At 37.8% G+C, this 23617-nt stretch overlaps 2 protein-coding genes across 10 annotated transcripts; both read right to left on the reverse strand.

Moving 5' to 3' along the window:
- Window positions 1-274: 274 nt before the first annotated feature.
- On the reverse strand, window positions 275-18538 carry LOC122327304 (gastrula zinc finger protein XlCGF7.1-like). 9 transcript variants are annotated; one of them, XM_043222567.1, is made up of 5 exons: window positions 17337-17454; window positions 16467-16597; window positions 6531-7350; window positions 2766-3535; window positions 275-1616 (listed from the first exon to the last, which is right to left on the reverse strand). In XM_043222567.1, the coding sequence occupies exons 2-5, from the start codon at window positions 16519-16521 to the stop codon at window positions 430-432; spliced, it is 2832 nt and encodes a 943-aa protein (XP_043078502.1). In that variant the 5' UTR covers window positions 16522-16597; window positions 17337-17454; the 3' UTR covers window positions 275-429. The 9 variants fall into 9 exon arrangements, with proteins under 9 accessions (XP_043078502.1, XP_043078498.1, XP_043078497.1 ...); XM_043222563.1 differs by lacking the exons at window positions 6531-7350; window positions 16467-16597; window positions 17337-17454 and adding exons at window positions 4084-4228; window positions 5915-6448 and having other exon boundaries at window positions 2766-3833; XM_043222562.1 differs by lacking the exons at window positions 6531-7350; window positions 16467-16597; window positions 17337-17454 and adding exons at window positions 4084-4228; window positions 4798-6448 and having other exon boundaries at window positions 2766-3833.
- LOC122327375 (zinc finger protein 501-like) lies at window positions 18182-23617 on the reverse strand. The gene is made up of 4 exons (XM_043222696.1): window positions 23484-23617; window positions 20458-20571; window positions 19867-19988; window positions 18182-19438 (listed from the first exon to the last, which is right to left on the reverse strand). The coding sequence occupies exons 3-4, from the start codon at window positions 19919-19921 to the stop codon at window positions 18216-18218; spliced, it is 1278 nt and encodes a 425-aa protein (XP_043078631.1). The 5' UTR covers window positions 19922-19988; window positions 20458-20571; window positions 23484-23617; the 3' UTR covers window positions 18182-18215.

Genomic DNA, 23617 nt, shown 5'->3' on the forward strand with positions numbered 1-23617 from the left:
ATATATATATATATATATATATATATATATATATATATATATATATATCCGTCATCAGGTAATGTGTATTCCTTCATTTATGAAAACATTTGTCTTTAATGAACTGCAGACGAGCTTGCAAGCGCTCACGAAGGGATGTAGATGAACATTTTAGCCTGCTGTGTGTTGTGAAATGCCCTTTTATTTTTTTGTGTTCCAGTTTTGAATAAAGTAGGAGTACTGATGACTTCTGAGGACAGAAAATCTAAAAAACGATAATTAATTTTACTCAAAGTGTATTAAAAAGACCTTTTTTATTAGTCAGAATGGGTGCGACTCAACATTTTAACAAACTCCAAAAGCCAAATAATCAATAAAGACTGATTCATCTGTAAAATAATCAACAAAAAGTTGATTAATCAGACTAATAATCGATTACTTGATGCGGCCCTACCTAGAACCTGGAAGAACAGGATCAGAACTTGAACTAGTTACTGTAATTTCAGACACGCAGACATGCAATTTATGAGAGATTAGAGAAGATAACTGAGTGAATCTTTTCCCACATGAATGGCATTGATGCGGTTTCTCTCCAGTGTGGATCGTCATGTGATCATTAAGGGTTCCCTTGTCTTTGAAACCTTTCCCGCACTGATCACATGCATGTGGTTTTTCTCTAGTGTGGATTTTTTTTATATGTCTGTTAAGGTATCTTTTTTGTCTGAAATTCTTTCCACACTGATCACACGTGTATGAACTAGACATCTCTCCAGTGTGGATAAGCATGTGTCGATTAAGCATTTGTTTCAGTCTGAAACACTTCCCACACTGAACACATGTGAACGGTTTCTCTCCGGTGTGGATCTTTATGTGATCATTAAGGGTTCCCTTGTCTTTGAAGCTTTTCCCGCACTGATCACATGAGTGTGGTTTTTCTCCGGTGTGGATTTTAATGTGTTTAAGAAGGTATCTTTTTTGGCTAAAATTCTTCCCGCACTGATCACATGTGTGTGAACTGGCCTTCTCTCCAGTGTGGATAGTCTTGTGTCGATAAAGCGTTTCTTTTAGTCTGAAGCTCTTACCACATTCATCACATGTGTATGGTTTTTCTCCGGTGTGGATCCTCATGTGATCAAAAAAGCTTTCTTTTCGTTTGAAACTCTTCCCACACTGATCACATGTGTATGGCTTCTCTCCGGTGTGGATCTCCTCGTGTTTTTTCAGACAATCAGACCGCTTGAATCTCTTGTCACAGTGTGAACATTTATAAGGTGTTTCTCCTGTATGAACTTTCTGATGCCGTTTCAGTGCACTACATCTAAAAAATGTCTTCCCACACTCAGAGCAAGCGTGATTCTTCACAGCGTTGTGTCTTTTCTGGTGTATCTTAAATGCAAACATCTGACTAAAACCCCTTCCGCATAAATTACATACGAAAGGCTTCTTCTTCATCTGAGCTCTCAAGCGGTCCTTCAGGAAATCAAGATTTTGCTTGCACGGGAGACTCTTTCCACACTCATGCTTTGTTTTTTCCATTCTTGTCAATGATGATATCCAGGACGTTTCTTCAGTTTTGACATGATGGTTTTCCTCCTCTTTAATCAGTTCTTCAACTTCCTTGTTCTCTTCTTTCATATCTAAAATGAAAGCAAAAATACTTTTTTTTAGAAATTCTAAACATTTTGTTGCATTCATTTGAATTAGGTACACTTATTATCCAACCTTTTTCATAAATATATGGTTGACCTGATGAATGAAAGCTATATCATACGCTCTGAAAAATATGAATTGTACTGCTTATCGACACAAGGTACTAGAGATACAGATACTTGGGTCACTAGAACTAGCTTTAATAGTATTTTAAGACATTTTCGATGACAAAATATGTCTTTTAAAGCTGCAGTCCATACTTTTTTGGGTTAAAAAATGCTAAATCAATATTTGAGCAAGTATATAACCCGCCAGTGTTCAAAACCATCACCTTACTTATAACGGTTAGCTTGTAATAATGTTTTCTAGTTTGAGTGGTACCGGTAGGTTTTCATTACGTTGTGTGTATTTGTATTTTTAAAAACGCAACCAGTTTGAAAGCAGCATAGTTTGCATTTTGGGTTAAAGTAATTTCTTAGTGATGTGAAAATCCGAGATTAGACTGCACAGAAATTGAAATCTACACGCTAAAACACTATACTCAAAATCGCACAAAACTGATGTAGTTAACATTGATAATTGAGAATAAAGTACATCGATAATAATTTGCAGTGTTTGATGTGATATATGTTAATTGATCGTTTTAATCACTATTGTTAGCATGATGTATTGTAATGCTTTTTCCCCTCAGTTGGTCAAAGTAGAGGAGACCTATTGGTTGTTCAGATGACAATATCTGATGAAAATTCTTATTTGGGTCACATATTACAAGAAGTAGTTTAGAATCTATGAATAAGTACAGGATTCACTCCACTAACTAATGATTCTTGTTATAATAAAGTAATCTACTCATATTTTTAGTAAGAAACGAGTCATGAAAACAAGGTTTTACTATGACTAATGGTAAGGCGCTAAACATTGGCTCAAATAAAAATATCAAAACAAAATACTAAATTTATTGAACAACACTGTTAAAAATACATAATGTAATATAAACATTATGTATTATAACAAATATCTGCAGAGGGCGCCAACGACCTGCTAACGTTTCATTTCAAACCGTGATTAATCGACATTTAAATACATGTACTTTTAATATGTGGCCACTCGCAAAGATAATTGAGTGAATATTTTACCACATGAATGGCAGTGATGCAGCTTCTCTCCAGTGTGGATCTTCTCATGTATCTGTAGATGTGTTGATCGTTTGAATCTCTGGTCACAGTGTGAACACTTGTAAGGCGTTTCTGTAGCGTGAACTGTCTGGTGCTGTTTCACTCCAGTGTGAGTTTTCTTGTGTTGGTAAAGGGTTCGTCTTCTCATGAAACACTTCCCACATTGATCACACGTGTAGGGTTTCTCTCCGGTGTGGATCCTCATGTGTTCTTTAAGAGATTGTTGGAGTCTGAAACACTTCCCACACTGAACACATGTGAACGGTTTCTCTCCGGTGTGGATCCTCTTGTGATCATTAAGGGTTCCCTTGTCTTTGAAGCTTTTCCCGCACTGATCACATGAGTGTGGTTTTTCTCCGGTGTGGATTTTAATGTGTTTAAGAAGGTATCTTTTTTGGCTAAAATTCTTCCCGCACTGATCACATGTGTGTGAACTGGCCTTCTCTCCAGTGTGGATAGTCTTGTGTCGATAAAGCGTTTCTTTTAGTCTGAAGCTGTTCCCACATTCATCACATGTGTATGGTTTTTCTCCGGTGTGGATCCTCATGTGATCAAGGAAGCCTTCTTTTCGTTTGAAACTCTTCCCACACTGATCACATGTGTATGGCTTCTCTCCGGTGTGGATCTTCTCATGTTTTTTCAGACAATCAGACCGCTTGAATCTCTTGTCACAGTGTGAACATTTATAAGGTGCTTCTCCTGTATGAACTTTCTGATGCCGTTTCAGTGCACTACATCTAAAAAAAGTCTTCCCACACTCAGAGCAAGTATGATTCTTCACAGTGTTGTGTTTTTTCTGGTGTATCTTAAATGCAAACATCTGACTAAAACCCCTTCCGCATAAATTACATACGAAAGGCTTCTTCTTCATCTGAGCTCTCAAGCGGTCCTTCAGACTCTTTTCACACTCAGGCTTTGTTTTTTCTATTCTTGTCAATGATGATATCCAGGACGTTTCTTCAGTTTTGACATTATGGCTTTCCTCCTCTTTAATCAGTTTTTCAATCTCCTTGTTATCTTCTCTCATATCTAAAATGAAAGTAAAAATGTTTAGTAAAAAACAAACATAAAAAAACCATAAGAAAATATTTTTAAAAAGTGAATGAAAAAACTTGATGTAAATGTTTTGTATGTTCTTATGTTATGTTACGTATGTTCTTTTTGGAGGGAAAATATTTGATAGCGACTAATCTGCCGTTAATGCCTTTAAACCATAAATTCCTGTAGGCCAAGTAACTGATTGAATAAACTTAGTAAAGAAAGAAGAATACACACTAACCTATTTGTTTTTCAGCATCTTCCTGTTTTATTCCGCAGGGTCCTGGATCAGTCATATTTTCAGCTTTCTTTCATCAACTCTTCCGTAGACTGTTGTGGGAGGAGCTGAACTGTCGGTCAATTCCTGCGCGGCTGGATGTGCATATCTGCCAAAATAAAAATATACCAGTTGTCAAATTGATGCCTTCATTCACACACTTAGATCTTGTTTGTGTTCATCCATCATTGAACACAAGTCATTTCATTTTTTTCAATAACTTTACATGTTACATATATCTTTCTAGACTTTCTAAAATGGTCATATGCATGTATACATACATACATACATTATATATATATGCATGTATGTATATGAGAGAGAACAAAACATTGCTGCAAAAAGCACGTACAGTGAAGCTGTTGTCTATCCCGCTTAAAACCCACTCAAATGTATTCCAGATCAAAGAAGCCCGTCCCAACTGTTTTTTTTTTTTTTCTTTAACTGAGGCTACCATATATTACGTCACTTTAAGTGCGCCAAAAGGCTGAGACTTTGTTTCACACCACAAGCCGGGTTTCCCTTTTGGCGCGATATTTATATATCGTTTGGGTGGTCGTGTGGCGTTTGTCAAGTTTATGTCAGTTATCAGACGCCAGAAAAGGCGCAAAAAATAGCACTGCACTGGATGAAATGACTTGACGAGCTTGATTTAAATGACTGTTTGAACGATCTTACCTCAGAAGACTTAAAGCAGTGTTGTGGCTCAAGCGGTACCTTCTTCTTGTTTATTGGCTGGTTGAAAAGCAACTATAAAAGTGCATACCGCCACCTACTGTAGTGGAGTGGAGTGTGACTACAATTGATCAATGGGGAAATCTCAAGAATCTGGACCTGGTCTATTATATTCTTCTCCTACCTTTCAAATATTACATAATGTGAATTTCACAACACCCAAAGCTTGCATTTCTTTTTCATATTTCTTTACACCTGATCAAGACATGTTCTAGTTTCCATTTGACATCCCTCACATATATAAGTAGTTTACAGATGCATTAAGATTAGTGTGACGTCACTCAATCTTAAAAACGATTAACTTATTTCTATTTATAAGGTGATACATTTTTCCCTTATTTATATAAAACAATTTGTATTCCATAAAAATGCCTTCCTTCTTTTTGTGGAAGGACTAGTGAAGCTTTCTTTCCTTGCTGGCATTTGGTTGTTGAGTGTCCTCTCCTGAATATATAAACTTTTGAGTGAGGCAGCAGGTCGTCTAGGTTTATACACATTTCTTTTCACTTTTATTATTTTTTATTCATTTATATTTTTTGACGTGCTGGATTGGATCTTGAATGTGAACTGTGTGTTTGATTGTTTTCGAATTTTCACATTAACTATGATTTTATTATTGTAATTTCGACTTTATTCTTAAAATAGCACAACATTAATCGTATTTATTTAGTAGGCTACAGCGTGACTCTAAAAGGCAGCCGTTTGCTATAATACTGCATGCAAACTCAACATTGGCACAGCGGCCCATCTTCTCACTGGTCCCACTTTAGAGAAATGCACATAATGAGAGAATTGTTAATGATTTATTCTAATTGTTTTTTTATTATTTGAATTATAAAGTAGTAATGTATTAATTAGCACTATTCTAAATGCACACAAATAAAATTGTTTGCAGTTCCAAATGACGTAGGCCCACTCTTACCTTGAGGAAAATTAGGGTGTTTTAATTTTCCACTAAATAAAGAAAGATACAGGTTTTTCTTTTTACTTCAGGAAGTCAAGTAGTGTCAAAAGAGATACGTTTTAGCTCTCTGTGATTGTAATAAGAGGCATCACTTACTAGCATGTCTCAGACGTTTGGAGGAGATTATTCATAATAGTGAGTGTACTTGAAGAACATCCAGCCAGAAGAGCATTGCAGTAGTTCTGGCAGTAGTTCAGTCTTTGCCAGGTTGAACTATAGGTGCAGCTACCTTTAGATCATCTGGTTGAAATGAGAGATAGAGCTGTTTTTCATCAGCGTTGCAATGGTAGAAGAAGCCATTCCGATCTTCACAATTAGATGGCCTTCGGTAGCAGCCACTCAGGGTGACAGTATAGTGAGTTTAAAAAAAGAGATATACGTTCTAATTAAAGCCTTCATTTTTGGAGATTTATGCCATGCCCAGCCATAGGCAATATGACAAATTTAGCTACTTTTTACTGAAAGCAGTCGCAAAAAGTCACTTTATATTTTATATTTATATGGTGGTAAAACAATATAGATTGTCTCAAAGCACAGAACTGTCAAAGCTTATTCACTGTATTTTTTGGTTTGTCCAGTCTCTCATAACAGCTGTTTAAGGCAGATTAATGCAATAGTTTTTGTTGCATCATGTCACATTTACTGAGAACACTGAAGATGAACTGCTTCCTGCAATTTTAGACATTTGTTTTTTGTATGATTGAGTAAAGACGACGGCGAAGCGAAACCTTTCCCACACTGAGAGCAGCGACACGGCTTCTCTCCAGTGTGGACTTTCATGTGACCCTTCAGGTGTCCTTTTCGGGCAAAACGTTTCCCGCACTGATCACAAGTGAAAGGCCTCTCTCCGGTGTGGACTCTCTCGTGTGTTTTCAGATGTTCTGACTGACTGAATCTCTTGTCACAATGTGAACACTTGTAAGGTTTTTCTCCAGTGTGTGTTCTCTGGTGGCGTCTCAGTTGAGCGCTATCAAAAAAGACATTCCCACAATCAAAGCACATGTGGTTCTTCACACCGCTGTGTCTTTTCTGGTGTTTCTTTAAAGCAGCCAGCTCACTAAAACTCTTTCCACACAAAGAACATATGTGAGGCTTCTCCTGCGTATGAACTTTCAGGTGGTTCTTCAGGGCATCTGACCTAAAAAATGTTTTACCACACTGTTCACAATTATATGGTCTTTTTCCAGAATGATAACGCAGGTGTAATTTAAAGGTGTTCGCCTTACTGAAACTCTTCCCACATTGATCGCATGTGTACGGCTTCTCTCCAGTGTGGATTTTCATGTGCTCCTTAAGGCCTGTTTTTTGTGTGAAACTTTTCCCACATTGATCACAAGTGTTCAGCCTCTCTCCAGTGTGGATTTTCATGTGAGCTTGAATTTGTCTGTGTGAAAAACTCTTTCCACACTGAGGGCAGGTCAAAGACTTTTGGACTCTTCTTTGACTCTTCTTCAGTTTTCCTCTAGTTTTGACATGATGTTTCTTCTCAGTTTCACTCAGTTCTTCATTCTCCTCATTCTCTTCCATCGGGTCTAAAATTAAGGTAAGACACTATTTTCAGTTTTCAATGTGACAAGACAAATGCAGAAAGAACATACAAGTAAACCTTAGTATAATAACAGGAAGAATAAAACTGTTATACAATGACTGTTTTGTTGACTGATTACATTTACCAATGTTTTATGTTGTCTTATGTCTTGCAAAAATCCCATCTGTTTTTCTTCATTAATAACATAATTACATAAGAGAACTTTACATTTGATGTTCTTTCATGTTTATTTTGTACTATATAGGCATGCAGATCCATTTACAGGCTCTTATTTAGCAAAGGCATGGTCAAAGCAGGCAGACGTCAGAACACAGCAAACAGGAACATAAGAGGCAAGGCAACGACAGAATCCAAAAACAGTCAGGCAGCAAACGATCAATAAAACCAAAGATAGGCAGGGCCAAATCCAAAGAATATCAACAAGGAAAAAAACAAGGCAAGAAAGACCAAGGTATATGCTAACAATAATGCTACATGCTAAGAAAAGGTCTGCTTCAGTATATATATATACATAGTCTCTAAACAGGAAGTAGTAGCAGAGGCAGTGATCACAGTTCACCCAGAGGTAAGAGCTCTCTCTGCTGGACTGGCGTAATAATAGTAATAATAAGAGAAAGATACAAAGGGTTCATATTCAGCTTGAATCGAGGTATGCAAGCCATCGCTCACGCTACATTTACAAGGACCAAAAATATTTTTTGTTTGAATTTCGTTATGAATTTGGTGAAATTTTATAGCCAACTGATATTTTTAATGTCCACAAAGCTGACAGCTTTACATTTTGTACAAGTTGTGCAAAATAGAAACACTTTCGCTTCACACATCTCCATCATTTTCGTTGTCAGCGCTTGTGCTTCTTCACTAAAACTTTGATGAGTACCATCTCATAATGTATTTTTACTGGTGATCTTTCTTCACGACCTCACCGAAATCCTCCCAGACCTGAGTTTTTGCCTCCACAACCACCCGGGCCACAGTCCACTTGGCCTACCGGTACCTATTAGGGTGGTTACTCTCAATCACACCCCTACAGGTGTTAGTAGCATCACTCACGTGAGTGTTGAAGTCCTCCAGCAGAACGAGACTCCAAGGTCTAGGCACTTTCCAGCACCCCTCCCAGAGACCCCAAGAAGGCTGGGTACTCCACACTGCCATTTAGCCCATAGGCAGTGAGAGACCCCTTTCCAACCCCGAAGGTGCAGAGAGGCAACCCTCCCATTGACCGGAAAGGACTCCAACACATGTGTTAAGCCGCGTTAAGGTAGTGGTCCTAGAAGAGGGTATTTAAATCATTGATCTCAAAATAAATTCCTGAAAGGCCACATCTCTGTACAGTTTAGCTCCAAATTACACCTGCTTAGAAGTTTCTAGTAATCCTAAAACCCTGATTAAGTGGATCAGGTGTATTTCAATTGGGTTGGAGCACAACTATGCTGAGCTGTGGCCCTCCAAGAGTTTAGTTTGAGACCAGTGATTTAAATCCTCGCCTCAGGATGCTTTCTCTAACCCTTACAGAACAACCGACTTACAATGGATGTAGTCATGGGTAATTGGCCCTGTTAGAGCACTCTTTGGTAAATATTTCAAGATTTTATTTTATTTTTTTATTGTTCATTTTCTCACCTCTCACCATTGCCAACAGTAAATATATTGGACTGTTTATGGGAACCATCTTTTTGCCACAGAGCTTGGCTCACCATGGACTCCAGTTGTCAAAGCTATCCCTGGATCCGTCTTGGATTGGACAAAACTAGCATGCAGTGTGGATGATACTCAGCCCATGCTTCCAAGCCCACAAGCCTCAATGTTCTCAAGATTGTTGGCCAAAGCACCCACAAAAGGATCTAAATGAATGAATGATTATTTTAAGCTCCTATACATTAGTTTCAGTTTTAAGCAAAGTTGGTGTATTAATGAGAACAAAATACCCGAAGCAGACAGTAATTCAGTTTATTCCATTTATTAAAAAGACACAAGTATTCCCTTATTTTATTTTTCAGTTAGAATAGGTTTAACTCAACATTTTAATAAAATCCAAAAGCCAAAAAAAAAATCTAAAGCTACTGATTAATCTGTGAAAAAAAAAAGTTGCTAAATCATTTTAATAAACTCTGATTAATCATTTATCAAAATAATTACTTGCTGCAGCCCTAACTAACTTAACTAAATTGAACTACTTACTGTAATTTCAGATACGCAGACATGCAGTTTATGACATATTAGAGAAGATAATTGAGTGAATCTTATCCCACATGAATGGCATTGATAAGGCTTTTCTCCAGTGTGGATCCTCTCATGTATCTGTAGATGTATTGACCGTTTGAATCTCTTGTCACAGTGTGAACACTTGTAAGGCGTTTCTGTAGTGTGAACTGTCTGGTGCTGTTTCACTTCACTATCAGTAAGAAAAGTCACCCCACACTCAGAGCGAGCATGCTCTGGTCTTTCTCTAGAATGAGTATGCAGATGAACTTTAAAAACACTTAATTTTCTGAAAGTCTTCCCACACTGATCACATGTGTGTGGCTTTTCTCCAGTGTGGATTTTCACATGATCATTAAGGTTTCCTTTTTGTCTGAAGCGTTTCCCACAATGATCACATGCATGAGGCTTCTCTCCAGTGTGGATTTTAATGTGTTTGTTAAGGTTTCCTTTTTGTGTGAAACACTTCCCACACTGATCACATGTGTGTGGCTTTTCTCCAGTGTGGATTTTCATGTGATCATTAAGGGTTCCTTTTAGTCTGAAGCTCTTCCCACACTGATCACAAGCATGAGGCTTCTCTCCAGTGTGGATGTTCTCATGTATTTTCAAATATATTAACCGTTTAAAGCTCTTGCCACAGTGTGAACACTTGTAGGGTGTTTCTGTAGTGTGAACTGTCCTGTGCATTTTCAGGTCAGTATCTGTAAAAAAAGTCTTGCCACACTGAGAGCAAACATGATCCTTAATGCCGTTGTGTCTCTTCTGGTGTATTTTAAATGCAACCATCTGACTAAAACTCTTTCCACATAAATCACATACATAAGGCCTCTCTTTTGTATGAACCTTTAAGTGGCTCTTCAGTAAATCGGTCCTGAAACTATTTTTACGAAATAATTTCACTCCAGTATGGGTTTTCTTGTGTTGATAAAATGTTCCTCTTTGTGTGAAACTCCTCCCACACTGATCACATGTGTACGGCTTCTCTCCAGTGTGGATTTTCATGTGATCATTAAGACCTTCTTTTCGTTTGAAACTCTTCTCACACTGATTACAGGTATATGGCTTTACTTCACTGTGGGTTTTCATGTGTTCATAAAGGGTTCCTCTTTGTGTGAAACTCCTCCCACACAGATCACAAGTGTACGGCTTCTCTCCAGTGTGGATCCTTATATGTTCATTAAGGGTTGCCTTTTCTGCAAACCTCTTCCCACACTGATCACATGCATGTGGCTTTTCCCCTGTGTGGCATTTCATGTGTTTGATGAGGTTTCCTTTATGTGCGAAACTCCTGCCACACTGATCACATGAGTATGGCCTCTCTCCAGTGTGAATATTCATGTGTTCTTTAAGGTTTGCTTTTTCTAGGAAACTCTTCCCACACTGATCGCATGTGTGTATCCTCTCTCCAGTGTGGATTCTCATGTGTTTGTTAAGGTTTCCTTTCTGTCCAAACTTCTTCCCACAGTGATCGCATGTGTGCGGCTTTTCTCCAGTGTGAATATTCATGTGTTGATTAAGAGTTTCTTTTAGTCTAAAGCTCTTCCCACATTGATCACATTTATGTGGCTTCTCTCCAGTGTGGATTCTCTCATGTATTTGCAGATATGTTGATCGTTTGAATCTCTTGTCACAGTGTGAACACTTGTAAGGTGTTTCTGTAGTGTGAACTGTCTGGTGCACTTTCAGTGCACCATATGTAACGAAGGTCTTCCCACAAACAGAGCAAATATGATCCTTCACACCGCTGTGTCTTTTCTGGTGTATCTTTAGTGCAACCATCTTACTAAAACTCTTTCCACATAAATAGCATACGTAAGACTTCTCATTTGTATTAACTTTCAGGTGGTTCTTCTGGAAATTTGACCTAAATAATGTTTTACTGCTTTGGTCACGTTCAGCTAGTCTTTCTCTAGAATGAGTAAGCAGATGTTTTTTAAAACCACTATATCTTCTAAAACATTTTCCACACTGATTACAGGTGTATGGCTTCTCTCCAGTGTGGATCCTAAAGTGCTCATCAAGGGTTTGCTTAAGTCTGAAACTCGTCCCACACTGATTACATGTGTGTGGCTTCTCTCCAGTGTGAATCCTCATGTGTACTTTAAGGGCTCCTCTTTGTGTGAAACTCTTCCCACACTGATCACAGGTATATGGTTTCTCTCCAGTGTGGGTTTTTAAGTGTGCATCAAGGTATCCTTTTTGTGTGAAACTCTTCCCGCACTGATCACATGTGTATGGCTTTTCTCCAGTGTGGATTCTTGTGTGTTCATTAAGGGTAGCTTTTAGTCTGAAGCTCTTCCCACACTGATCACACATGTAGGGCTTCTCTCCTGTGTGGATATTAATGTGTTTATTAAGAGTTGCTTTTAGTCTGAAGCTCCTTCCACATTGAACACATGTGTATGGCTTCTTTCCAGCATGAATATCCATGTGCTTTTTAAGGGTTGCTTTTAGTCTGAAGCTCCTTCCACATTGACCACATGTGTATGGCTTCTTCCCAGCATGAATATCCATGTGCTTTTTAAGCATTGCTTTTAGTCTGAAGCTTTTCCCACATTGACCACATGTGTATGGCTTTTCTCCTGTGTGGATCTGCCTGTGTTCATTAAGGGTCGTTTTTAGTCTGAAGCTTTTCCCACACTGATCACACATGTAGGGCTTCTCTCCTGTGTGGATATTAATGTGTTTATTAAGAGTTGCTTTTAGTCTGAAGCTCCTTCCACATTGAACACATGTGTATGGTTTCTTCCCAGTGTGGATATTCATATGTTTTGTCAGGTTTCCTTTTATTGTGAAAGTCTTTTCACACTGAGTACATGAGTAGGGCTTCTCTCCTGTGTGGATATTCATGTGTTGATTAAGAGTTGCTTGTAGCCTGAAGCGCCTTCCACATTGACCACATTTGTACAGCTTCTTCCCAGCATGAATATTCATGTGCTGATTAAGAGTTGCTTTTAGTCTGAAGCTCCTTCCACACTGACCACATGTGTATGGCTTCTCTCCAGTGTGGATATTCATATGTTTTGTAAGGTTTCCTTTTATTGTAAAAGTCTTTTCACACTGATTACATGTGTATGGCTTCCCTTCAAGATGACATTTTATATGAATATCAAGATTTTCTGTGCATGAGACGCTCTTTTCATATTGAAGCCATGTTTTGTCTCCTTTAAATGAGGAAATCCAGGATGTTTCTTCAGTTTTCACATGACGGTTCTCTCCATCTCCAATCAGTTCTTCAATCTCCTTGTTCTCTTCTATCAGGTCTAAAATTAAAGTAAAAAAGTTCAATAACATGTTGATTTAAAAAAAGTTATTAAATTTTGAAAGAAAAAAGCAATAAAGACACGTGAAACAAAAAATTATTATTATATATATATATATCAATCATTTATTCGGGTACAGTTCTTACCTAATTATTAATTTTAAAATAAGGCTGGAAAATTCTATGAAAGAGCAAACACAAATGTAGGAATAACAAAAGCAGCAAATTAACTGAACAAAGCATGGAGTATTAATATAAGGGGGCTAATGAAACTGAAATACCTGAGAGTAATACATAACCCTTCAGGTCTATCTCATGAAACCAACAAGGAAGTGACTAAACCTGCAACTTATCGACTGGCCGGAAAATGCTGGCTCCAAAAGAGTTAAAAAGCCGAACTTTACAGCAAAAAAAAAAAAAAAAAAAAAAAAGTTTATAGCTTGGTACAAAAAGTGGTTTTGGACTATTTAGCTACCATAAATTCTGGACTATAAAGCGCACCTGCATATAAGCCGCATCCGCTCTATTTAAAAAAAAAATAAAAAAAATAAACAAGCCGCACCTGCATATAAGCCGCATTCGCTCCATTTAAAAAAGTTTTGCTCTTCCCGCTGCCTCCTCCAGCGTCTTACCATAGACTCATTGACGCTAAGCTTCCTAGCGGCAGCGCGGTTTCCTTCTTGTATAGCGAGATCGATGGCCTTCAACATAAAACTTGCATCATACGAACTTCTTCATGTGGGTTCCATGATGAAGGGGTGATGATTTGAAAAGATAGAGTTTGACAGGATTGGTAATTTGTCGTCCTTCCATCCGCTTCTACCGACTTATATCTGCTAAAGAGGAACTAGCGTATTCTTCTTTGCATTTATTTTGTCTTAGTTTTGATTCTAATTCCGGTTAGAGCGCCCCTAGCGGTGGGAAAAAATCTGCAGAATAGCCGCACCTTTTTATGAGCCGCATGGTTCAAAACCTCTGAAAAAAGTAGCGGCTTATAGTCCAGAATTTACGGTAATTTTGTCCTTCATAACAACTGTGCGAGGGGTGAGTTTTTCTTATAACGCATTCCGTTTAAATTACACTAAGACTTAAAAAAAAAAGTGACATATGCCCCTTTTTACAAAGTACAAAGTCTCTGCTTCCCCAGAATGTGTCTGTGAAGTTTTAGCACGTAATACCACAAAGATCATTTAATATACCATTTTGTAAATGCCTATTTTGAGTGGAGGCAGAAACTCTCTGATTTTGGTGCCAGTTTCTTTAAATGCAAATGTTCAGAATAGAGTTGTGACATTACAGCGAGTACCTGCTAAAAACATCTGTTTTGGTTTTGATTATCACGTTTATTACATTGAAATCATGTATTTAAAGTAACCAGCTGGTAAAGAAATCACGTTTATTTTAGATCTGTGTGGAAGCAGCAAGATATAGAAAATAAATCTACTGCTCTCTTGTCTTTTCAGAGGCTCTGTTAGCATGTTTTGGTAATATTATAACGAGATCCCTTTGCAACGTCACAAGAGAAGCAAGATCAGTGCTCAGTGGCTACATTGCATCACCGAGCTCCTATTTAGACCTCCTATTTAGACCCTCCCAATAAATAATTCTCAAGAAAATGGTGAAAAACTGTTTAACGGAATCTCCACCAAGTATTATATAGCTCAAAGACTTATGTGTTTCCAAACAATTCTCAAAATTTACTTTAAATGGAGTTTAACGTTCTGCAAAATTAAGAGTGTGGCAACTCGATCGACAAGTGAATTGTCGCTGATGCCACTACCATCAAGATGGATGGGTGTGGTTTCATCGGCTCCGCCCACGTTGAGCTTCAAAAATGCTCTTCAGAAACCTGCAGGTGATGTCACGGACACTACGTCCATGTTTTTTACAGTCTATGATCGGAACTAAATTGTGCAGAAGAACAATAACTGACTGTACCAACAGAGATCATAACTGACAGGCAAAGGCTTTATTGTCAGCCAAGCATGGTCCTGAGGCTGCCATCCTTCTTTGGAATAAAGTAGTAGCTGCTTTAAGCTTCACACACTCTCCACAGTTGCCCTTTGCTAGCATGTTTTGGACTTTGGCTTGAAGGATGTTGTCTTAAAATAAAGTGAAACCCATGTCACAAAGTGTGGTTTAAGGGTGGTCCAGCCTCTACAGAACCTTTGGAGCATCAAAACTGCTGGGGCTACTCAGGGTTCAGCTGTAGCTTAGAGTAGGGCCTCTGGTGCTTTGGGAAGGGATAGCACTAAACTAAGCAGAAGCATTGTTTCACTTTAGGTTCTCCCTCTAGCTTGGCACAGGTACTGACGATGGTTTAGAGTGCTGCAGAGTGAAGATACTTTGGGGTGAACGGAAGCATCAGAAGAATTGGCTCACTTGTGATGACTTCTGAGCCAAAGTAAAGCGTTAGGCTGGGTATGAACAGATGCCGATGCAGGCCTAGAGTGCTACTGAGTAAATGGCAGCTTGGACTGACTTGAGACAGAAAAAGAACTAGCCATTAAGGAAGGAAATGGTGCTACATTTGCGATTATTTCTAGCTGTGAAACATTTAGCAAAGCCATCCAAAGCAGAACCAGAAGTCCCGATGGAAAAACAGGACAGTTGAGGAGGGCCTACTTAACCTTGAGTAAAGTGCTCCTTTGGCTGTAGGGGCAGAATCCTCCATGATGTCCAACTATTCCTTTGCATAGAGGCTGTCAATAACAGCAATAGTATTATTAGCAAAGCCCTCATCACAACCCCTTAAACAAACCAAACTGAATCCACTTGCTCTAGGAAAAGTGAGGCTTGCGGTATATGGACCAGGGTACGCTTCATACAGTCCAGCGACTCTTCATCTTGTTCTTCTGAGAGAAAGAGAATGGTAGAGCACACGGGGCAGAGCTGCTTTATAAAAAGCGGGGTACTTGAACACTTGTGGAGCAGGTTATGGAACAATTTAATGCCATTAACTATTCGGTTGAAATATACTCTTGTAGTTTTATGGGATATGGAATTTCAGCATGTCTTAAGGGGCTTGAAAGATTATGTATATCTTTAGTCAGATGCATTTGCATTGTGAATGTGTTCCAGGCGCAATCCACAGGAACTGTTTGTAAAGGTGTGAACCAAATGGTCCACAGATTTAGAATAACAAAAGAACAATACTCCTTGGGATTTTATTGCTGATCGCATGGTTTCCAGCAGGAAGTCTCTATTGTTTCTAGCTATTTATCTTTAAATGTAAAGCTCTGTCTCTTGGGCAAATTAGTTCCTACTTCAGAGTAAGGTCAATTACCAGCGACGCAAGTGATTGGTAAAACGCATGCAAAACAATGGCAACCAGCATTTTTAAAAAGCAATATGAAGATATTACCTCCACAAACATGAAAAAAAGTGATAACAGCATTTGCCAGTCTGCACTCAGCCTAGATAATATGTAACACTTCAAGTTGTCAGTCTAAAAGACCCAAGTTCAATCATGTAGCCTAAAAAATGAACCACTAAAACTAGTAATTTCACCTTTTTTATATACCGCAGCTTTATTTCACTCCTTTTTATATTATTTTTAACTGCTACTATTAAATTTGATGAATTGCTTGAAGTTTTATAACTTTATTCAAGAATTAGGACCATACACCAACCTATTTGTTGTTCAGCGTCTTCCTGTTTTATTCTGCAGGCTTCTGAATCAGTCATGCTTTTGGCTTTATTACTTCAGTTGTTGTGGTAGGAGCTGAACTGTAGGTGAATTCCTGTGTGTTTGGAGGGGAATCTGTCAAAAAAATTAAAAAAATAGTTACCAGTAGCACGTTAATGCCACACACCGATCAAAATAATTGCTTAATTACATTTCCACTACTACTAAATGAGTGCTTACTTTCAAATGGCTATAAGAATATACAATGTGTTATTTGATTTTTCAATTTCTGTACTTGAACTCCTACAAACATAAACACCAAATGTATGACTTCACCTTGGACCTTTCTATGCTAACTTTTTAATTGTGCTATAATTTCACAAAGCTATAATTGCACCATAACCTGAACAGCAAAAATCCTTCGTTGAGTCCTGCTAGCACTTAAATAACAAAAATCATTCATCACAGCATATACACTTACATTAATACATCTCATAATAAATCATTAACCTCTGACTGTGATGCTGGAGTGACCAGGATTCTCCTGGGTCTTAACGCAGGCGGTAAACGCATGCAACCCCCCAAAGAATTATGTGTCTAAAAATTCGTTTCATTTGAGAGTTTGTTATTCGCGTTGTTTGAGCGCTCATACATATAGGTGACAAAACGATGCCTCAAATAAGGGACGATTCCGTATCATTTGGAAATGCTGGCAAACCCTGCTGCTAGGCTAAATGTTTATTTTAGTCGACAGAGGCCATAAAAACGCACAAACAGCACTGCACCAGACCAATACGGCACAGAATGACCCTGTACAATCACGCTTTAACAAACACTATGCTTATAATTGCATAAAACACGCGAAATATCTCACCTCAGTAGACTCAGGGCTGTGTGATAGCGCTAGCGGTGACTACTTTTCCTCTTGTTTCAGAGGCAGCTACCGCACACCGGATAAATGGGCGTGTCGAAAGGTTTCTCGTTGATGAATGGCCAATCAGCCTTAACCTTACATACACGTCATGACTCTACGTTACCTCACTAAAACATTTTTAAAACCAAAACTTTCCCCATTTTTATTTTTATACATAGCAAATGAGATTTAAATGTTCTTTTGACGAGTGAATGAGGAAATCCCTGCTTTCCATTTCAGAGACCTGGATGGGATGGTCCTGTTCTTGGGAACTTTACCAGTTAGAATGGCAAAAAAAATTCTGGATACTTTAGATGCATTTAGTGCTATTTAGTGTTACACCAAAACAAAACATGTATGCCTTCATTTGTGAAAACATCTGCCTTACATTTTATCATTAATTAATTTCTTTCCGATGAACATGAGCTAAATGTTCACCGTGGAAGAATTATTACATTATGATCAACCAAATAGACTTTTCTAAAAATGGAAATTAGCTTTCCATTTGTTCTACCTCATAGTGCCAATATTTACATTTTCTTATTCAAAAAAGTACTGTAATACATTTTTAATAGTTTGAGCAATTCTATTTAAGTAATGATAGTATGTAGATAAATATTGTAGTCTCTTGTGTATTCTGAAATATATATATATATATATATATATTTTTTTTTCAGTTCTAAGAAAAGTCGGTCTATTGATGACTTCTGAGGAAGACAGAAAACCTGAAGGAGATAGATATAACGTTTGAATGAACTACAAAAGCTGAACAATCAATAAAAGCTAGTGATGAACCTGAAACAATCGGCAATCAGTCAGTCCTTTTATTCTCAGTTCATCTCAACAATCGCTTGATGGGGCTCTGGAAGCACAGATCGACATTTGAATTACGGTCATTTCAGACACGCATCTTTTTTTTTTATGATAGGTTAGAGAAGATAACTGAGTGAAACTATTGCCACACGAGTTGCAGCGATACGGCTTCTCTCCGGTGTGGATCCTCTCGTGCATTTTCAGATATACTAACCGTTTGAACCTCTTCTCGCATTGTGAGCACTTGTAAGGGGTTTCCGTAGCGTGAGTTTCCTTGTGCTTTTTCACTTCGGCATCAGTAAAGAAAGCCTTCCCGCACTCACAGCAAATATGATCCTTCACGCCGCTGTGTCTTTTCTGGTGTATTTTTAAAGCATCCCGCTCACTAAAACTCTTTCCGCACAAGGAACACACGTGAGGCTTCTCCTTCGTGTAAACTTTCATATGCCTCTTTAGGGCACTCGTCCTAAAAAAATCTTTACCACACCGGTCACAGTTATAGAGCCTTTCGTTAGAATGAATAAGCAGATGATCCCTTAAAACGCTTGATATTCTGAAACTCTTCCCGCACTGATCACATTTGTACGGCTTCTCTCCGGTGTGGATTGTCATGTGAACATTGAGGAGGTCTTTCTCTGTAAAACCCCTTCCGCACTGATCACATGTGTGCGGCTTCACTCCAGTGTGGATAGTCAAGTGTTTATTAAGATGTCCTTTTCGTCCGAAACTCTTCCCACAGTGATCACACGTGTACGGTTTCTCTCCGGTGTGGATCCTCTCATGTCTTTTCACATATATCGACCGTTTGAAGCTCTTGCCACAGTGTGAACACTTGTAAGGCGTTTCTGTAGAGTGACTAATCAGGTGCACTTTCAACGCACCATCTGTAAAGAAAGTCTTCCCGCACTCAGAGCAAGCGTGATCCTTCACACCGCTGTGTCTTTTCTGGTGTTTTTTTAACGTACCCATCAGACTAAAACTCTTTCCACATAAATCGCATACACAAGGGTTCTCCTTTGCATGAACTTTCAGGCGGTCCTTCAGGTCGTCTGGAAACTCTTCAAGGTGACATTTTATATGAACATCGAGATTTTGCTCGCATGAGAAGCTTTTGTCACACTGAGGGCAATTGAAACACTTTTCGTCTGTGCTTTTTAATGAGGAACCCCAAGACGTCTCTTCAGTTTTGAGATGATGTTTCTCTTCCACTTCAGTCAGTTTTTCAATCGCCTTGTTCTCTACTATCAGGTCTAAAATTAATAATACAAAAAGGTAAAAAAAAGTTAAAAGAAGTTTTCAGTATAGAAAATAAATAAATGTGAAAGGAAAAAGACAGTTGAGCCCTTAGGTAACAGTAGAAAGTACAAACTTTTTGATTAATTAATTTGAATGAAGTAAATTGATCATCCAATTATTATTTTAAAAACATCTAGCTTCTTAGCCGTGCAGACACCTCATTTCATTCATTCATTTTTTTTTTAATAATTGTAATATGGCCCATAATAGTCTTTTTTATGGTATTAGTGACTTATACACTGTTATGCTACGGGTGCCAGTACATAACAACTTATAACTTGTCTTTTCTGTATTGCAGTTTCATTTCACAGCATTTATGGTTTTTCTAACTGCAATCCCTAAACCTGACAGACTTCAAACTTAGTGAAGAACACACACCAACCTATTTGTTGCTCAGTATCTTCTGGTTTTATTCTGCGGGTTTCCGGATCAGTCATGTTTTCGACTTTCTTTCGTAAACCGTTTCATTATCTTCTGTGGAAGAGCTGAAACGTAGGCGAAATCCTGTGCAAAAGTAAATCCAAAATCAAACCGATGCTTTTTCACACATTTCAATCACTCTGTGTGTGTTCATCCATCTAAATGCAAAGTGATTTCATTTGTTTTAACTCTAAATCGTGTTTTAAATCATTTTCTAAATGCTTATCTCTCCAGACCAAAGTTTTTTGAGGCTTCATGAATAAAAAGCATAAAATCTCCAATTGAAGTTCAGGGTCTTTTTCTGCATTCAGTTTGCAAATAACGTGGGTTATAGCTCTTCATTTAGTACTGCAAAAGTGCACCAGATTAATAAGTGAATCTTTAAAAATGTACAAAATCTTCATTATAATAATAATCACTAAAAGCTTGGCTTTGGTTCAGTTAAGAAACGCCAGAAAAGACGCGCAAATATAACTGTACCAGATACAAGACAGAAACGAGCCTGTAAAAGGTTGATTTAACTAGCTGTATTTTTCATAAATGAACAAATTACCCCAAAAACACAAAGCTGTGTGATTTGCTGGCACCACTACGTCCTGTTTTCTCCTTCTTCTGGAGTTTAATGGCGGTCGGCAGACCAACGTAGAGCTTGCCTTCCCGCCACCTACTGGAAAGGAGTGCGGAGGAAACACTAATAAATCACGTTTTTAAGTCAATTAATATGTATGTTTAAGAATCTAGAGTGAGAAATTATCCATTGCTGATAATAAAAAAATACGTACGTTTTCCCCCCTTCAGATTTATTACTGTATATCTCACAATTATAACACAAAATTGTAGAAGTTTATATCTTGCGATTCTGAGGTAAAAAAAAAAAAAAAAAAAACCTGTGTGACAAAAAAAACTAGCAAATCTAAGACAAGTCAGAATTGTGAGCACATCTTTGAATTCTGACACTACTGCGATTTTAAATCATACATTTCTATCTTTCTTGCAATTGTAATCATGACTTTGTAACTTTGTAATTATGAGTTGATGTTGCATCTCACAAATCATACTTTTTTTCTGATTATGTATAAACTTATTATATTAAAGTCCTGTTCACACTAAATACAGCTTATGAAAATTAGTGTCCAAACTAATAGATTATAATTGTCTATTTACATGCATATGCACCTACATATATGTAGTCTACCACTTTAAATACTCAATGTCATATATATTTTAACTGGCTGTTTTTATTCATCATGATAATGCTGCTTCTCATGGGTTTCTTAATGTGTCCTTTCCGTGTGAAGTTTTTACTTCGATTTTTGGCATGTTTTTCCTCTGCTTTACTCAGATCTTTACTCTCCACGTTCTCTTCCATCAAGTCCAAAACTGAAGTAAAAAGCTTCTGCTTTTTTAGTCAAAAGACAGTAACTTGGTTGGTAATTGAAGCTAAATCAAAATGCTGTCAAAATGAACACTGCTTCCATAAAATTCCTGATTTATAACCGCTATGCCATCAGTCAAAATCACCAGGAATATACAAGTCCATTAAAAGCTAAATAAGGCAGTGGTCTGACTGAAGTCAGGGGATTTCCATCAAACAGCACATGGCTAAACAATTATCAGGATGAGTGAAATATATGTGACCCAGGACCACAAAACCAGTCTTAAGTAGCACGGGTACATAGCCAAAAATACTTATACTTATCCAAAATCATTAGGATATTAAGTATGTTAAGTATGTAGGATAGTAAGTCATGTTCCATTGACTTATTTAGTACATTTCCGACCATAAGTATATAAAAATGTAATTTCTGATTAGTAATATGCATCGCTAGGAACGTAATTTGGACAACTTTCCCAATATTTATATATTTTTTGTAAATTAATTAACAATTAAAATATTAACATTGAGGGCAGCGATGGCCTTTATTGGGCTTTTATCCTGGACAGTTGTTTTATGCATATTTTGTACAGTTTTATAAACTTGTCAAATACAGTTCAACTCCACCACTTTTCTCACGTTCAGTTAGCCTACATCAGCAGTCAAGAGCTAAAGGAAACACTAATGTTTACATGTTTTTCACACCCTGTACCCTCTTCACTATTACCCTACATTAGGCCACAAGACATGAAAGAACACCAGGGGGCAATGTTTTCTACTCAAAAAGACATTAAAGGGATGGGTCTGCTTGACTGGTAAGACCACTGCCCCACTGACCAGAAGCTATTTTTATGCAGATTGCATTTTTATGCAGACTACATTAAGTATTCATGTAGTAAAATGTGGATATTAAAAGGCAAAAGTCCACACTTTACTAATGATGTATATTCTGTAAAGGCCAGCAAAACGTCCAGAGCTTAAATGGTTTTCCATTGACAACAAAGTCATTTTTCTCTCCAACTTTATTTTCCTTCTTGACTGCAATGCACGTATGAAATTTTTACTGCACAGCAGGAACCTCACCTGTCTCTCACAGATTTGTTTAAATTTTAATATTCGTTCTTCCCCTAAAAAGGACTGTAATACTTCCCTGGATTTAGCACGAAGAGGACTTTGTTCTCCTGTGCATGATGTTTATTGAAACTGCACTTTTGGATGCTCTGGGAAATTAGTGTTCGTGAAATGTACACTTTTGGAGAATGGTTCAGCTATGTGATGGCATTGTTTCGTTTTTTTTTCATCGATTGATGTGACATGACCTGACTGTGAGACCCGAGTTAAAAGAGTTGGTTTCAGCAGATGCGTGGTGTAAACAAGTGAAAGAGGCGATGCAAACGCAACCCACAATCATGGGTTTTCCATTCTCACAAAGGAAAGCACATTTACGAAGAATCAGGTCTCATGTCCTTTAGATGCCTTTCCTATATTATATACAAATATAATAACCCATAAAGTACCCAAGCTGCATTACTTAGAATGAGTTTACAGGCAGAAGCGAAAAGCATAAGAGAGGGTAGTGAGAAAAACTTTCCTAGCATTAATGTTGATGTGTCAGATTTTATTAAAACTTCAACAAGACCTAAACCTGTTATTCTAGATCATGAGTGTGCTGTCGTTTCATCAAAACCTGACTTATAGATGAATGTTTATGATGCTTAATCAAAGTGTATGTCAGCAGACGTACTGTTTACTGTAAACAGTCCATTTTTAAAGATGTGGATAAAAAAAACAACTTTATATTTTCATACCAGTGTGGAGCCAGTTACTGGAATTGCTTTTCTCGGACATTAGCATTTGCACTGTATTCATATTTTTTTAATTGAACATCAGGAGTAGGCCTAAGACTGATTTATACTGAGTTTCTACAAGCCTACATGCAAATAGCTCATAGCAGATACGAAAATGCAAATCAATATATGTAAAGTAGCATTTGGAAAGTTGGACGTTGCATCTACGCATTTGTTCAATCCTGCGCGGAACTTGAGCTCTGGGTTTTTGTTTTGTTTTGGAAAGCACATGAGGTTATTCATGCACTGTGACACACTTTCCGGCTTCGTTTGTGAGCAAAAGCAAGATGCGTTGTGGTCTGTGAAGGCTACTGGCTACTATTGATTGCATGCGGTAGGTGTGTTGCCAGCTCTTACGTGCATGTGTGGGGGTTGCTTGGTGGTTTAGTTGAAGGGCATCTTCACCTTGCAGCAAACTTTTCGAGTGCATCATCTGAGGCCAAAACCAGTGTTGTAGGTCACGATGTTCATCCTTTATGCAGAATTACCTG

Source organism: Puntigrus tetrazona, chromosome 22 (genome assembly GCF_018831695.1).
Source record: "Puntigrus tetrazona isolate hp1 chromosome 22, ASM1883169v1, whole genome shotgun sequence".
In the NCBI taxonomy this organism is placed as follows: Eukaryota; Metazoa; Chordata; class Actinopteri; order Cypriniformes; family Cyprinidae; genus Puntigrus; species Puntigrus tetrazona.